Source organism: Pelophylax lessonae, assembly GCF_965119305.1.
Source record: "Pelophylax lessonae genome assembly, chromosome: 1".
Taxonomy (NCBI): Eukaryota; Metazoa; Chordata; class Amphibia; order Anura; family Ranidae; genus Pelophylax; species Pelophylax lessonae.
The window spans coordinates 377,323,267-377,339,267 of NC_138768.1; the positions used below are offsets into that span (position 1 = coordinate 377,323,267).

General features: G+C 40.4%; 1 protein-coding gene across 4 annotated transcripts in view; it reads right to left on the minus strand.

The window, feature by feature from the left end:
- The window catches only part of RFX3 (regulatory factor X3), a 518,367-nt gene that overhangs the window by 80,114 nt on the left and 422,252 nt on the right, over positions 1–16,001 (minus strand). For all 4 annotated transcript variants that reach the window (XM_082243301.1, XM_082243299.1, XM_082243300.1 and 1 more), the window contains 2 exons: positions 6,357–6,476; positions 4,633–4,754 (listed from right to left, as the gene is read on the minus strand). In XM_082243301.1, coding sequence (XP_082099427.1) covers positions 4,633–4,754; positions 6,357–6,476 — 242 coding nt within the window. The remainder of the gene's footprint in view (positions 1–4,632; positions 4,755–6,356; positions 6,477–16,001) is intronic.

Genomic DNA, 16,001 nt, shown 5'->3' on the forward strand with positions numbered 1-16,001 from the left:
TCCTTTACAATCGCCATATGTGATCTTCTTAAAGTTTGCCTGACTTAAGGAGTCCAATGAAATTCTTTCAGCATAATGGAGTGTAAAAGGATGTCAGCAGAATGTCAGTGACCACATTTACAGCAGGAGATAAATGTTAGGCTTCCCTTGTTTCATTCTTAGAGCTGCCTGTAGGCCAACAGAGATGTAAAACTCAGAGGATTTGAACTCAGGACTCTGAGATGCATAACCCAACAGCCATCCATGGCAAGAAAAGAAAGACCAAAGAATGCACAGCATGTGGTATATCATGGCAGGGAATAGAAAGCCTGGAGTCAGAAGCCAAAAGAAGATAAATGTGTAAAAGGATACATACGCTTAGTAGACTGCTTCTAAAAAGGGATGCACATAGCAAAACTCAATGAAAAGTAATAGGAGACTGGGCAAGGTAAAATAAGAAGAGAAATTTAGATTTGAGTGTTTAATGATATAGGGTTTTCATATGCCAGGTGTCTTGCTGCATTGTTTTATTCTGTCAGAAGCAATGTTACATTTTCCAGCACAAATATGTGAGTACCTAGTGGTTCCCTCTCACCAAACTAAAAGGCAAATTGCATTGCGCAAGATGTATAACAATTACAAGAATGGCCAAATATAACGGTAGTTAATACTAACTCTTTAGAAAGTTACCATATTTTGTTAACCAACATTAGAAAATCGACAGTTGCCATATAATTTGATTTTGGTAAACAACACTGCCCCATTGCCTTTTGTACATCTTTCATTTAATGACAAAAACAAGTACAAACATCTTTTGTTATTTCTTCTTCTTAAAAGCTGTAGAGTGTTAAAGGAAACGTCTAATGAAATGAACCAGGCAGCTGCCAATGCTGACCTCTACTTCTGAAAATGCTAGTTTCCTGGCAGTCTTGCTAACCCTTCTACTGCAAAACTTTAAGTCACTGACCCAAAAATACCCTAGGTTTAGATAAGGATTTCTGAATTCTGTGTGAATCACCTAATCTGCATTCCTGTTTAGGATCAGTGGCTTAACGATCAAAGTCTGGATGTCTGCAGTACATGCAGGCAATTAGCATTTTTAGGAGGAGGTATGCAATTGCAACCCTGGTATTTCTGTCATGAGAAGTTTACTTTAAAGGAGAAGTTTACCTTTTTGGGCAGAATTACAATTTTTATTATAAATAGCAGCATTTTTAGAAGCATTTTAGCATTTTTAGAAAGTGCTTTTCTCTCACCTGTCTTACCCACAGGAGGTTTAAAATCAGTTTATTTGAATTGTTTTGATTATTTTTAGATTCCATAACTTCCTGTAGATTCTCTCAGCTTTCACTTCCTGTAGGCCATCTCCCAGAAGCCTTCACTTCCATTTTTTCATCACAGAAGAGGGCGTGATAGGATGTGTTCACCACTCTGGACCACACCTCCCTCATTACAATACCACCTTCCACCCACTTCATATACAATCTTATTGTACAATCTCCTTTAGGTCTCTTATCAGCTATGTATTACAAGGGCCTTTCTGATTTGATAGAAACGTAATGGATTGTTTAGGTGTGTCCTCCTATTCCACAGTTCTGGTAAATCAAAAGGAAATGGTACAGAGATTGCACAATCAGATTGCATAGTATGGCCATCATTATACAAGTACATAGGAGGGAGTGCATGGAGACACTCATTTGTCAGGCCCTGTTCACATCTCCACACAGCAAAAACTCACATTTCCGCATGCATTTGTTTTGGGTGATTTGGAGCGTTTTCACTCGTCACGCATAGGACAGCCCATCCCTACATGCAACAATCGCCCCAGAGAAGCTCCAGAACTTTTTTTTGGAGTGGCGCATGGTATGTTACGGCAGTTTTTAGTGTGTTTGCCGCACTTTGGGTGCCTTTAACATGTAATGACAACACAAGCATGATGCCCATTTGCAGTGTTTCTGAAACGCATGGCAAAGCATGCATTTTTTTGTGCAGTTTGCCATGCATTTGTAAACACACAGATGTGAATTGAGCCTATTTGTTCTTGTGTAAACACACCAATTTCACTTTCACACCCCATTCATGCCTAGAGTAGTGGGAGCCCATGTTTTTTTTGCTCATTTTTCTAGTGACACATATTGGACAGTCTGTGTATTTCAATAGGCTGAAATACACAAGGCAAAGTAGTTCATGGGACATTTTGACATGTTGCAAGTTTTTTTTTTACTGCATTTGTCACCTCTTTTTTTATGTAGCAAAATGTGTGTTTGCTTCTGTGTTTGGTGTGCCATTAACAATTAATGACACTGAAAACGCAACTAGGTACTTTTAGGTGTATCAATTTGGCCATATACCTGATTGTATCCTCTCCTTTAAATTTACCAAAACAATATGATAGGAGAACACACCATCTATCCAATCACTCTGTATCCAATCAGGCAGGTCCTTGCACTACATCTGGGGTGTCCCGTGGGCTTTATTCGGCCACAGAGAGTTTAGCATGAAGCCTGAGCCTGTCTGAAGGGGTGCTGGAGAAGCCAGACAAATGCGAGGTTGGAGAAATGCCAAGGATCCTGTGAAAACTTAGTTGATGGGTGAAGGGGGCGTGCTAATGAGCTCAGCTGGTAAACTCCTTCCTGTGTCTTACTGGTCTCAAATCTATACCAGGGAGTCTCTGAAGCTTTCTAAGAAATATAGCAAGGGCTAAGGTAAGGCCTTGTTCTCAAAATCAAAGAAAGCTTTTATTTTTCTGCAACCGAGGTACATTAATGGTATATTGGTACTTAAAAAAAAAGTGACGTACCGGTACGTCACTCGCCTGCGAGCCAATAGGGGGCGAGCGCGCGCCGCCGGAGGCCCGCTCCCGCCCACATGCTCGCTCACTCTGATCCCCGCGCGTGTGACCGGCGGACCCGAAAATTGTCGCTATTTTTTTGTTTATAGCGCATGATCAAAAAATCGCACAGGTGATCAAATACCAACAAAAGAAAGCTCTGTTTGTGGGAAAAAAAGGACGTCAATTTCATTTGGGTACAGCGTCACACGACCGCGCAATTGTCCGTTAAAGTCACGCAGTGCCGAATCGCAAAATACCCCCTGGTCAGGAAGGGGGTAAAATCTTCCGGGGCTTAAGTGGTTAAAGCCCAACTCAAGAATGGAAAAAAAAAATGTTACACAAGTTCTAGAGGGAGCTGAAGAAAATGTAATATATAATTTAACTCCCACTCTGGCAAGTTACTGGGAGCACTCCTCTTCTCCCCGGTGCTATGGGAGGGCCTATGGTAGGTAGAGGAGGCACTTTGCTGTGTCTGTGTGTCACTGCAATGATATTTTTTTTCTCAGAGTAGAATGTTTCAACAGGCAAAATTTTATTTTTTTTTTTAAATAAGATAAGAGTAAGAAAATGGGTAAAAGCCCTGTCAGATTTTTGGTCATTCGAGAGAAAGAGATTCGTCCTCTATTCCTGATCTGGTGACAGCTCAAAATTTTGAGTTTTCCCTCACTTTTATTCCCATTAATAGTGGCCAACAAGAATAATCTTGCTAGTGGAGACACAGGCAGCAATAAAAAAAAAAAACTATTAATGATTCTGTCCTTACTTTCTATACATAAAAGTTATGTTTATCATTTGAGTTTATTATCTGAAGGTTAATTCAATAACAAAGTGTTGATTTTCATAAAAAAAAAAAAAGGAATTTATCCTTTAATGAAAAAAGCCCCTGTTACCAACCTTAAAAGAATAAAAATCAAGTATTTTAAATGCTTACTTAAGCAGGCCATAGATTGCGCAATTTCTTTCCTGCAACCATGGATCACTTGATTGATCAACACAGACCCTTCCCATTGAGGTATTGTGTTCTCCAGGAGGGTGAGCCACCCCTGCCGGGGGAACACACAGTGATTATTGCTAGCAGCTATAGCTGCTGGCCAAAATCGCATGAAAAATCCTAAAGGCTGGTTGTACTGAAGTTGATCGATCATTCAACTGGGGTACAATCAGCCTGCCCACACATAGTTTGAATTAAAGCCAGTCCCTGCTGAATGAGCCAAGATTAAAATGGTTTATGGCCAGCTTTATTGTGTTTTTCTTTTCCAGAATTATTTTTTATATTCACTTCCAATTTTCCTTTGAACTTGCAAGAAAATGTGACTACTCCAGGAAGTGCCAGCTCTCTAGCATAGCCTCCTCCCACTGTGCACATCATAGCCCTCACCTCTCCTGGGACTCTCTGTGCTGGCCCATCTCCTCTACCCCTCTGGCAGCTACATGAGTCATTGCTGCCCCTCCCTGGCAGCTACATGAAAGGCTATGTAGGGAGGTAAAAGGAGGGCATCATTTCACCTCCCTACATAACATTTCATGTAGCTGCCAGGGGGCAGCTCTGACTCTGCTAGGGTTGCTGATATCACATTCACCATGGTGGCCCCCAGGGGCAGTCTCAGACCTTTTGGATGTCTATACAGCGGAGGCTTTTACAGATAAGAAACATTCAAAAAATATGTTAAATACACATATACACAGATACAGGGTCTCTTTAATCCTTCTACCATAAACTGCTCAGACTTGGATTCTAATTGCTTAACTTTTAATATTCTCTGCCTAGATTATCATACAGTACGAAATTCATTCTCCATAAAAAGTATTTTATCTCTTACCTAAAAACTGTTGATGGTGCTGGCTTTGGGCAATTACAGTCTGCTCAACAGATGCACCTGTCTGTTGTCCACTTCCTGTAAATCCATCTCCCACTCCGTCCACTTTCTGCATAGGCTTATACCTGTCAAATTAAGAATCCATTTCAAATACATAGGCCACGAAACACTGATTTATTAGATTGTGAGTGATTGAGTGAGCATGCAGTGTTGGTCTGCCTTTACTGAGGCAGAAAGTCTAATTACATCAATATTGTGTCAAGAATTATCCTGATTGGGTTAGCATCTTTGGCTGCATGAATAGGAAGAGATTATGTGGTCCCTGTGAACAAGCATTCACCACCTCATCCCTGATTCCCCACTTCCCTGTGTATCCGAGGTACGGGAGACAGCTATACAGATCTGAGTCTGCAGGAGTCTGACACTGCACCCATTTGCAGGAAGCAATGCTTTAGGTCCCCAGCCCGCTGTCACAGGGACGGGGGGGGGGGGGGTATCAAGGGGTGAGGTGGTGGATGCATGCTACAAGTTACACCCTAAATATGGGTATACCAACTTATCCTTTAGATTGGTGTCAGAATCAGGGATTACTGCTTGCACGGAGATAAATATTCCCTAGGTAAGCCATCTATGCTCCAGTTCTATTGGGGTCATACTGTACATGACTTCATGAAAACAAGTGATGCAACTATTTCAAGTACTGTATGCCAAAATCAGGTTGAAAATAGGTGCAGTGGTGGGCACCTCCATCATCAGAAGCAATCAATGCCCAGTAGAAACAAATGTTAGAAAGTTTCCATGAAGTGTGCACCAGTAACTTTCACTGGCTAAAAGCAGCACAGCCCTGGTTGGTTAACAGTACTGACCCTCCCTTTCCTGCTGTGAGGGGAATTCAAGGAAGGTGATTGCAGTTAGAGGTACAGAAGTCCTTTGTGGACACCCAGATATTTCACAATCCAGGGCTGTAACTAAGACTTCTGCATCAGCATTTACTCTTGGATGTGCGTACAGTGTATTTCCTTGAATACATATACGGGTAAAAGCCAATGTAAAACCCTTTGACGTTTACAAGCAGCCAGACAAATATAGTCATTTACTTGTAATGGCGGCTGTATGTAGCACTGCTGCTTCCCGCGTGCAGGAAAGCGATGGACATTTTACACTTCAGGGCTAGGGAATGTGTAAATGCCCATGTGCACGAGTCCATCATTAAATATTCTTTAGATACCAGAAAACACTCAGCTGTTACCAATAAACAATATATGGTGGAGGCTAACCTTAGCAAAGCTTTTCAGTCTTCTGATTTACATCATTATTAGAATACAACCTGAAGTAGTAGTGAGAACTCAGCTCACATGTAAATGGATGTCCACCCACTCACACTAGCTCAGAGAATGATGTTCAGAATTTATCATAGTAAAAATCATACAGCAACCAGAGTTATTTCTACAATCTGTACTATGTATACTAGTACTACTTCTACTACTACTACTAGTATAAATGACCTTTAAAGATTTTAAGATTATTTCAATAAGTATTTACAGCTATATACTATATAAATAGTATAGATAATAGTATATATATATAAATAGTAATATAGTATATATTTCTAGTATATATAAATATTAGAAAAAAAATAAAATAGATAATAATGCATTTATAGCTGTACCCCTGAAAAGCTCACCTCAGGCCTGTATGGCAGAACTGCACCGACTGTTTTTACATACCGTTGTTTCTGCTGCATCGGTTGCTGTCTCATAGCCATATATTGCATGTCCTCTTGTAAACGATTAAGAGGGGAATCTGGCTTGACACGAATCCCGTAATAATGGTATTTGGAGTTACCCCTGTGATTAAAAAAAAAAAAGTATTCAGGGAGGAGGATTAAAATGGCTTTACAGGTAATTGTATGTATAATTAAACATACAAAGCTCTTTCCATAATTCCAAAAATGGTCAGCTTTGGTATAAAAGATTCTCAAAGCGTGACATACACACAAAGATAATGTATTCTGCATAATTCTAATTACACAGAGCGTGCTTAGGAACAATTCCTATAAACTACTAATAGTTATAGTAATAAGACTGTTCTCAAATAAGCAAGTCAGTTTCAGTTGCCATAATCAGGGACAGCTGTTATTGCATAAACAGTATATCTTATATAAAAGGAAACATGGAGCATTGATTGGATGTTAACAAAGGCTGCTATAAGTGGCTTGGAACAGTACTTAGAGAACTTGCAATCTGTCTTGCATGTAAAATACTGTAAAGTACTGAAAATAATGTAACATAGTTAAAGTGACACTAAACTCTAGGATGAAAAAAAAAATACATATAAATATTCTGTTCATGTGCAATTTATTTTTTTTCTGCTGTGATCGGACTTCCAGTTAGAGCCGGTTCACACTGCCGCGACCTCTAAGTCGCCTCATAAGGGGTGACTTGTTAGCGTGACTTTTAGCGCGACTTCAGCACGACTTGTATGATAGACGACTTTGTATTTGGCCAATCAGAATATGATGGTTCTGGGTCATGCTCAATCACACAAAAAAAAGTTCTTAAAAATTGTCGTTTTTGATAGAGAGCCAATTTGATAGAGAGCCGGTTCACACTGCCGCGACCTCTAAGTCGCCTCATAAGGGGCGACTTGTTAGCGCGAATTCAGCACGACTTGTATGATAGACGACTTTGTATTTGGACAATCAGAATATGATGGTTCTGGGTCATGCTCAATCACACAAAAAAAAGTTCTTAAAAATTGTCGTTTTTGATAGAGAGCCAACTATTGAAAAAATTATTGAAAAAAAAAAAACTTTTTCTTTGGATTTAGTGTCTGGGGGGTCTAAAAAGTGTACATGTGAAGTTTCAGCTCTGTAGCATGTCCAGAACCAGAAAAAAAAAAGATAATTTTTCTTATAATTATTAATAGAGCACGGTAGTGGCTCCGCTCCACCTGGGCGTTTTTGTTGTAGGCATTTATCGGGCATTTTTGGAGGCAGGCATGACTTTTTTTGGATTTAGTGTCTGGGGGGTCTAAAAAGTGTACCTGTGAAGTTTCATCTCTGTAGCATGTCCAGAACCAGAAAAAAAAGATCATTTTTCTTATAATTATTAATAGAGCAGGGTAGTGGCTCCTCTCCACCTGGGCGTTTTTGTTCCTGGCATTTATCAGGCATTTTTTGGGCGTCTTTGGAGGCATGTAGGGAATGCATTAGGGTAAAAAAATATCTTGGTTTTAGAACCACTTTAGGTTTTAAAAAAAGTCCATTAGGACAAAGTTCAACTAAAGAAAAGCTATTGCATTCCCATACTAGAACTGTGAATGTTGAGAGGACAAAAGATGGTAAGAAAACATTATAAAACAAGGATTGCTCCCTCTCATAACAACACTTCTACAAGGTTTTGCTACTAGTTGTTCATTTTCCTTGCATTAGGAACATATTCAGACCTTTTTTTTTTAAAACACATAGAACCAGCTCCCATAGCAGACTTTTCAACATTTTCACAGCTCTGACAATAATTAACACTAACTTTGTTTTGAGGTTTAATTTCTTTTGCTCCAGATACAAAAAATGTCCCTGTATCTTTTATTTTTTTGGAGGGGGGGTTTGAATTTTCTGTATGGGTCATTTATATACAAAGGCAATCAATTCTAAATTGCCTTTTCTCTACAGTAAATACATCCAGGGCCAGTTCACACCACATGCAGTCCAGTGTGTTTTTTTCTGCATCAAAAACGCATGGAAAGTACAGTGCCTTGCGAAAGTATTCGCCCCCCTTGAACTTTTCGAACTTTTGCCACATTTCAGGCTTCAAACATAAAGATATAAAACTGTAATTTTTGGTGAAGAATCAACAACAAGTGGGACACAATCATGAAGTGGAACGAAATTTATTGGATATTTCAAACTTTTTTAACACATAAAAAACTGAAAAATTGGGCGTGCAAAATTATTCAGCCCCCTTAAGTTAATACTTTGTAGCGCCACCTTTTGCTTTGATTACAGCTGTAAGTCGCTTGGGGTATGTCTCTATCAGTTTTGCACATCGAGAGACTGAAATTTTTGCCCATTCCTCCTTGCAAAACAGCTCGAGCTCAGTGAGGTTGGATGGAGAGCGTTTGCGAACAGCAGTTTTCAATTCTTTCCACAGATTCTCGATTGGATTCAGGTCTGGACTTTGACTTGGCCATTCTAACACCTGAATATGTTTATTTGTGAACCATTTCATTGTAGATTTTGCTTTATGTTTTGGATCATTGTCTTGTTGGAAGACAAATCTCCGTCCCAGTCTCAGGTCTTTTGCAGACTCCATCAGGTTTTCTTCCAGAATGGTCCTGTATTTGGCTCCATCCATTTTCCTATCAATTTTAACCATCTTCCCTGTCCCTGCTGAAGAAAAGCAGGCCCAGACCATGATGCTGCCACCACCATGTTTGACAGTGAGGATGGTGTGTTCAGGGTGATGAGCTGTGTTGCTTTTACGCCAAACATAACGTTTTTGCATTGTTGCCAAAAAGTTCGATTTTGGTTTCATCTGACCAGAGCACCTTCTTCCACATGTTTGGTGTGTCTTCCAAGGAGGCTTGTGGCAAACTTTAAATGACTCTTTTATGGATATCTTTAAGAAATGTCTTTCTTCTTGCCACTCTTCCATAAAGGCCAGATTTGTGCAGTATACGACTGATTGTTGTCCTATGGACAGAGTCTCCCACCTCAGCTGTAGATCTCTGCAGTTCATCCAGAGTGATCATGGGCCTCTTGGCTGCATCTCTGATCAGTCTTCTCCTTGTATGAGCTGAAAGTTTAGAGGGACGGCCAGGGGTCTTCGTAGATTTGCAGAGGTCTGATACTCCTTCCATTTCAATATTATCGTTTGCACAGTGCTCCTTGGGATGTTTAAAGCTTGGGAAATCTTTTTGTATCCAAATCCAGCTTTAAACTTCTCCACAACAGTATCTCAGACCTGCCTGGTGTGTTCCTTGTTCTTCATGATGCTCTCTGCACTTTAAACTGACCTCTGAGACTATCACAGTGCAGGTGCATTTATACAGAGACTTGATTACACACAGATTGATTCTATTTATCATCATTAGTCATATAGGTCAACATTGGATCATTCAGAGATCCTCACTGAACTTCTGGAGAGAGTTTGCTGCACTGAAAGTAAAGAGGCTGAATAATTTTGCACGCCCAATTTTTCAGTTTTTTATTTGTTAACAAAGTTTGAAATATCCAATAAATTTCGTTCCACTTCATGATTGTGTCCCACTTGTTGTTGATTCTTCACAAAAAATTACAGTTTTATATCTTTATGTTTGAAGCCTGAAATATGGCAAAAGGTCGAAAAGTTCAAGGGGGCCAAATACTTTCGCAAGGCACTGTAAGTTATTTGGCTTCCAAACGCATAGTTCACACCAGTGCTTGCAGTTCCAGTGCGTTCCAGTTCCAGAAAAAAAAGTAGAACATGCTGCATTTTTCCTGCACTGGAATGCTGTAAAATGCATCAAAAACACACTGGAACACACCCTAAATGCACCAAAAACGCACTGAAACACACATGTACTTATTTAAGGTTAAGAAGAAAGAGGGGTGGGGGGGAAATGCACTGGACTGCATCAAAAACACACCAAAAACACGCATGCAGAAAAGCATCTGGAACACATCCAGACTGCGTTCCTATGGTGCGAACTGGCCCTCAGTTCAGATAATCTTCCAGATGAAAAAAAAAAAAACAGCCGATCTGTTTGAAAAGATTTGTCTTTCTATGTTAGCTATAACATTATGGGTGGTTTACAAAATTATTATTTTCTAATTATTGCTTGTTTGGAAAATACAGTGGAATATTTAGAATTTTCTAACTGCCGTGATTCAGCCAAGAAACCCCTTGTTCTAAACAATTAACCAGGTATTTCTATGTTTTCTTAATTTCTTCTCAATCAAGGTTGGATGTACAAATTAATTCTGAGAAGAGATGTAAGACACTGCAATCTTCCAACAGTACTTTTTTTTTCAGTTTGTCACTTCACCCTACTGCTTTCTGTTCTCTTGTCTCATAATATGCAAAACGTTACATATCTGCATTTACAAACACTCAGATTAAACTTTTAAATTAAAATTAGTCTTTGCTGCTATGCATACTCTGACTACACTGTATTTATCTCCAGATCACTAGAAAGCTCAGGAGTTTAGGTTTAATTTTTTTTAAGCTCTGTATACATGCTGTTCTGAAGTAGTTCTATAAAAAGCATAGTCAAGTTATGGAGAGCTGGGGGTATTGAGCAGATATCAATTCACAGAAATGCTGCATCACTGGTTAATTTTTAAAACAACATCTTGGTACGTTTTCCTCTTCAATAGGCAACCTCCACATGTGGTAGTTAAAACAATAACATATTCTTGCAGATGACAACCCTTTTCAAGAACAATATTTTGCAGCAAGAAGACAAAAAATGGCATGGTGTTCTGTACTTCTTCTAATGTCTAAAAGCCAATTTATCTAAAAATGAATAAATAACACTTTCAACTGGAGTGTCTTCCTATAGATAATAATACCTTTATTTGGGCATTTAGCTGCTTACATACACTATATTACCAAAAGTATTGGGACGCCTGCCTTTACACGCACATGAACTTTAATAGCATCCCAGTCTTAGTCTGTAGGGTTCAATATTGAGTTGGCCCACTCTTTGCAGCTATAACAGCTTCAACTCTTCTTGGAAGGCTGTCCACAAGTGTGTCTATGGGAGTGTTTGACCATTCTTCCAGAAGCGCATTTGGGAGGTCAGGCACTAATTTTGGACGAGAAGGACTGGCTCGCAGTTTGCGCTCTAATTCATCCCAAAGGTGTTCTGATGAGGTCTGAACTCTGTGCAGGCCAGGCATGTTCCCCCACCCCAAAGTCACTCATCCATGTTTTTATGGACTTTGCTTTGTGTACTGGCCAAATTATTTGGTGGAGGGAGGAATATGGTTTAGGGTTGGGCTTGGCCCCTTAGTTCCAGCGAAGGGAACTTTTAAGGTGTCAGCATACCAAGACATTTTGGACAATTTCATGCTCCCAACTTTGTGGGAAGAGTTTGGGGATGGCCCCTTCCTGTTCCAACATAACTGTGCACCAGTGCACAAAGCAAGGTCCCTAAAGACATAAATGAGTGAGTTTGGGGAAAAGGAACTTGACTTGCCTGCACAGATTCCTGACCTCAATCCAACAGAACACCTTTGGTATGAATTTGGCGTGGAGACTGTGAACAAGGCCTACTTGTCAACATTGTGCCTGACCTCACAAATGCACTTTTGGAAGAATGGTCAATCATTCCCATAGACACTCCTTAAACGTATGGACAGCCTTCCCAGAAAAGTTGAAGCTGTTATAGCTGCAAAGGCTGGACCAACTCAATATCAAACCTTATGGACTAAGACTGGGATGCGTGTAAAGGCAGGCGTCCCAATACTTTTGGTAATATAGTGTATGTTGAATGCAGTCCATGTAGGGGAATTCATTAGGGCAAAGTGTACAGCATCTGTACCAGCCAGAAAAAACTTCAAATGGAATGTGAGGTTTAAAAGCCACTAATGGTGCAATGGTTCAAGCATTTACTTGGACTACAACATTTTAAAGTGGGAAAACACTACAAATGTTTGAGATAGGGGTTCTCTTTTATAGGAGAGAAGTAGAAATAATGTCTTTTTATTTTCCATCAAGCTAATTAACTTACTTTTTCAACTGTTTATGCTATAGAGTACAATCATATTGTACCCATTATTAACGACTTCCATACAGGGCAGTTACAGCCCCTTCCTGCCCAGACCAATTTTCAGTTTTCAGCACTCTCACACTTTGATAATTACTCAGTCATACAACGCTGTACCCAATCAATTTTTTTTATCATTTTATTCACACAAATAGAGCTTTCTTTTGGTGGTATTTAATCACCACTGGATTTTTAGTGATATAAGTGAAAAGAGAGCGGAAATTTTGAAAGAAAAAACATTTTGTTTTAGTTTCTATTTTAAAATCTTACAAAAAAGTAATTTTTTCTTATAAATTTGGGCCAAAATTTATACTGCTACTTATCTTTGGTAAAAATAACCCAAATTAGTGGATATTATTTAGTCTGTGTGAAAGTTATAGAGTTTACAAGTTATGGTGCCAATCATTGAAAATTGATCACACCTAATCACACCTGATGTACCAACATTTCTCATTTCTTGAGGCAGGACAGTACAAATACCCCCCAAATGACCCCTTTTTGGAAAGTAGACATTCCTTGGTATTTAGTAAGAGGTATAGTGAGTTTTTTGAAGTTGGAATTTTTTCCCACAATTCTTTGGAAAATTAGGAAATAATTTTTTTTTTTTTTTTTACACAAAATTATCATAATAACAGGTTATTTCTCACACAAAGTATATGCATACTTGCAATTACACCCCAAAATATATTCTGCTACTCCTCCTGAGTATGGCAATATCACATGTGTGAAACTTTTATACAGCCTGGCCACACACAGAGGCCCAAGATCCAAGGAGCACCGTCAACTGTTCTACAAGCATAAATTAGACATATAATTTCCTAACGACCTATCACACTTTTGAAGGCCCTGGAGCTCCAGGACAATGGAATTACCCACAAAATGGCCCAATTTTGGAAAGCAAACACCCCACATATATTTTATGAGGCATAATGAGTCTTTTGAACATGTCATTTATTTCCACAGGTTTTTCGGAAAATGTGGAAAGAAAATGAAAGCTTATTTTTTTTTTTACACGTTGTCAATTTATAAGATATTTCTAACACATAGCATGCACAAAAACTACACCCCAAAATACATTCTGCTAATCCTCCTGAGTATGGCGATACCACATATGTGAGACTTTGTCACAGCATAGCCACATACAGAGGCCCAACATGCAAGGAGCACAGTCAGGTGTTCTAGGAGCATAAATTACACATAATTTCATTACAACCAATCACACTTTTGAAGGCCCTGGAGCACCAGGACAATGGAAACCCCCACAAAATTACCCGATTTTGGAAAGCAAACACCCCAACACATAATATAGGAGGCATGGGCTGCAGATAGGTACTCAGGTACTCTGGTGCACTGCAGACAGGTACTCGGGTACACTGATAGGCTTCAGAAAGGTACTCGGGTACTCTGATGAGCTTCAGAGAGGTACTTGGGTATTCTGATGGGCTAGAGACAGGTACTCGGGTAATCTGACAGGCTGCAGAAAGGTACTCGGGCACTCTGCGCTGAAAACAGGTACTCGGGTACACTGGGCTGGAGACAGAGGTACTCGGGTACTGTGGGCTGGAGACAGAGGTACTCGGGTACTCTGGGCTGGAGACAGAGGTACCGGGTACTCTGGGCTGGAGATAGAGGTACTTGGGTACTCTGGGCTGGAGATAGGTACTCGGGTAATCTAATGGGATACAGAGAGGTAATCGGGTACTCTGATGGTCTGGTGACAGGTACTCGGATGACAAGTACTCGAATGACAGGTACTTTGATGACAGGTACTCAGAGTACCTGTCATCCGAGTACCTGTCACCAGCCCATCAGATTTCCCGAGTACCTGTCACCAGCCCATCAGAGTACCAGAGTACCTGTCATCAGAGTACCTGATTGGCTGGTGACAGGTACTCGGGTACTCTGACGGGCTGGTGACAGGTACTGGGATGGGCTAGTGACAGGTACTTTGATGGGCTATTACCAGGTCCTCTTTATTGGGGGGAGCAATGAGTGTGTTTAGGTGTGGACTGTAATCAGTAACTAGCTGTTACCGCAATCTCCTCCTCACACAGGATCGGTGTGTGAGGAGGAGAACACGGTAACAGCTAGTTACCATGGTTTCTGTTTACATTCTGTGACTAGCTGTGATTGGACACAGCCGGTCACGTGGTAAAGAGCCAATTTCATTCTCCATCTTTGATCACCACTCTGTGCGCCCCTAGGGGCGTGCACGAGGACAGTGCATGTGGCCGGCTGTGATTGGACACAGCCGGTCACATGGTAAAGAGCCTTTTTTTTAATGGCTCTTTACACTGGTTGGGGATGGGCTGTGTCCGAACAGATGCATTCCCGATCGCCGCGCTGCGAGTCCCCGGAAGGGCGGGAGAGCAGCGGAAACAGGCGGACAACATGTGACGCCTGCCCGGATCGGGGGAGTGTTCCTGCCAGCGTCATTTTATAATGCGGCAATATGGTTAAAAGAAAATCTTTGGTAATAGGTTGTCACTTGGTTCTTAAAAGAGCACCTCTTTTGGCAGTATTTACAGTATATCACAAAAGTGAGTACACCCCTATCACATTTTTGTCATTTTATTATATCGTTTTTTATGTGACAACACTAAAGAAATGACACTTTGCTACAATGTAAATTAGTGAGTGTACAGCTTGTATAACAGTGTAAATTGTCTGTCCCCCTCAAAATAACTCAACAGCCATTCATGTCAAAACTGCTGGCAAAAAAAGTGATTACAACCCTAAGTGCAAATGTCCAAATTGGGCCCAATCAGCCATTTTAACACCCCGATGTCATGTGACTCGTTAAGGTCTCAAGAGTGAATGGGGAACGGGTGTGTTAAATTTGGTATTATCACTCTCTCATACTGGTCACTGGAAGTTCAACATGGCACCTCATGGCAAAGAACTCTGAGGATCTGAAAAAAAAAAGATGTGTTGCTCTACATAAAGATGGCCTGGGCTAAAAGAAGATTGCCAAGACCCTTAAACTGAGCTGCAGCATAGTGGCCAAGACCATACAGTGGTTTACTAGGACAGGTTCCACTCAGGCCTCGCCATGGTCGACCAAAGAAGTTGAGTGCACATGATCAGCGTCATATCCAGAGGTTGTCTTTGGGAAATAGACATACGAGTGCTCCCAGCATTGCTGTAGAGGTTAAAAGGGGAGGGGGTTAACCTGTCAGTACTGAGACCATACAGTGCCTTGCGAAAGTATTTGGCCCCCTTGAACTTTGTGACCTTTTGCCACATTTCAGGCTTCAAACATAAAGATATAAAACTGTAATTTTTTGTGAAGAATCAACAACAAGTGGGACACAATCATAAAGTGGAACGTAATTTATTGGATATTTCAAACTTTTTTAACATATAAAAAACTGAAAAATTAGGCGTGCAAAATTATTCAGCCCCCTTAAGTTAATACTTTGTAGTGCCACCTTTTGCTTTGATTACAGCTGTAAGTCGCTTGGGGTATGTCTCTATCAGTTTTGCACATCGAGAGACTGACATTTTTGCCCATTCCTCCTTGCAAAACAGCTCGAGCTCAGTGAGGTTGGATGGAGAGCGTTTGTGAACAGCAGTTTTCAGTTCTTTCCACAGATTCTCGATTGGATTCAGGTCTGGAC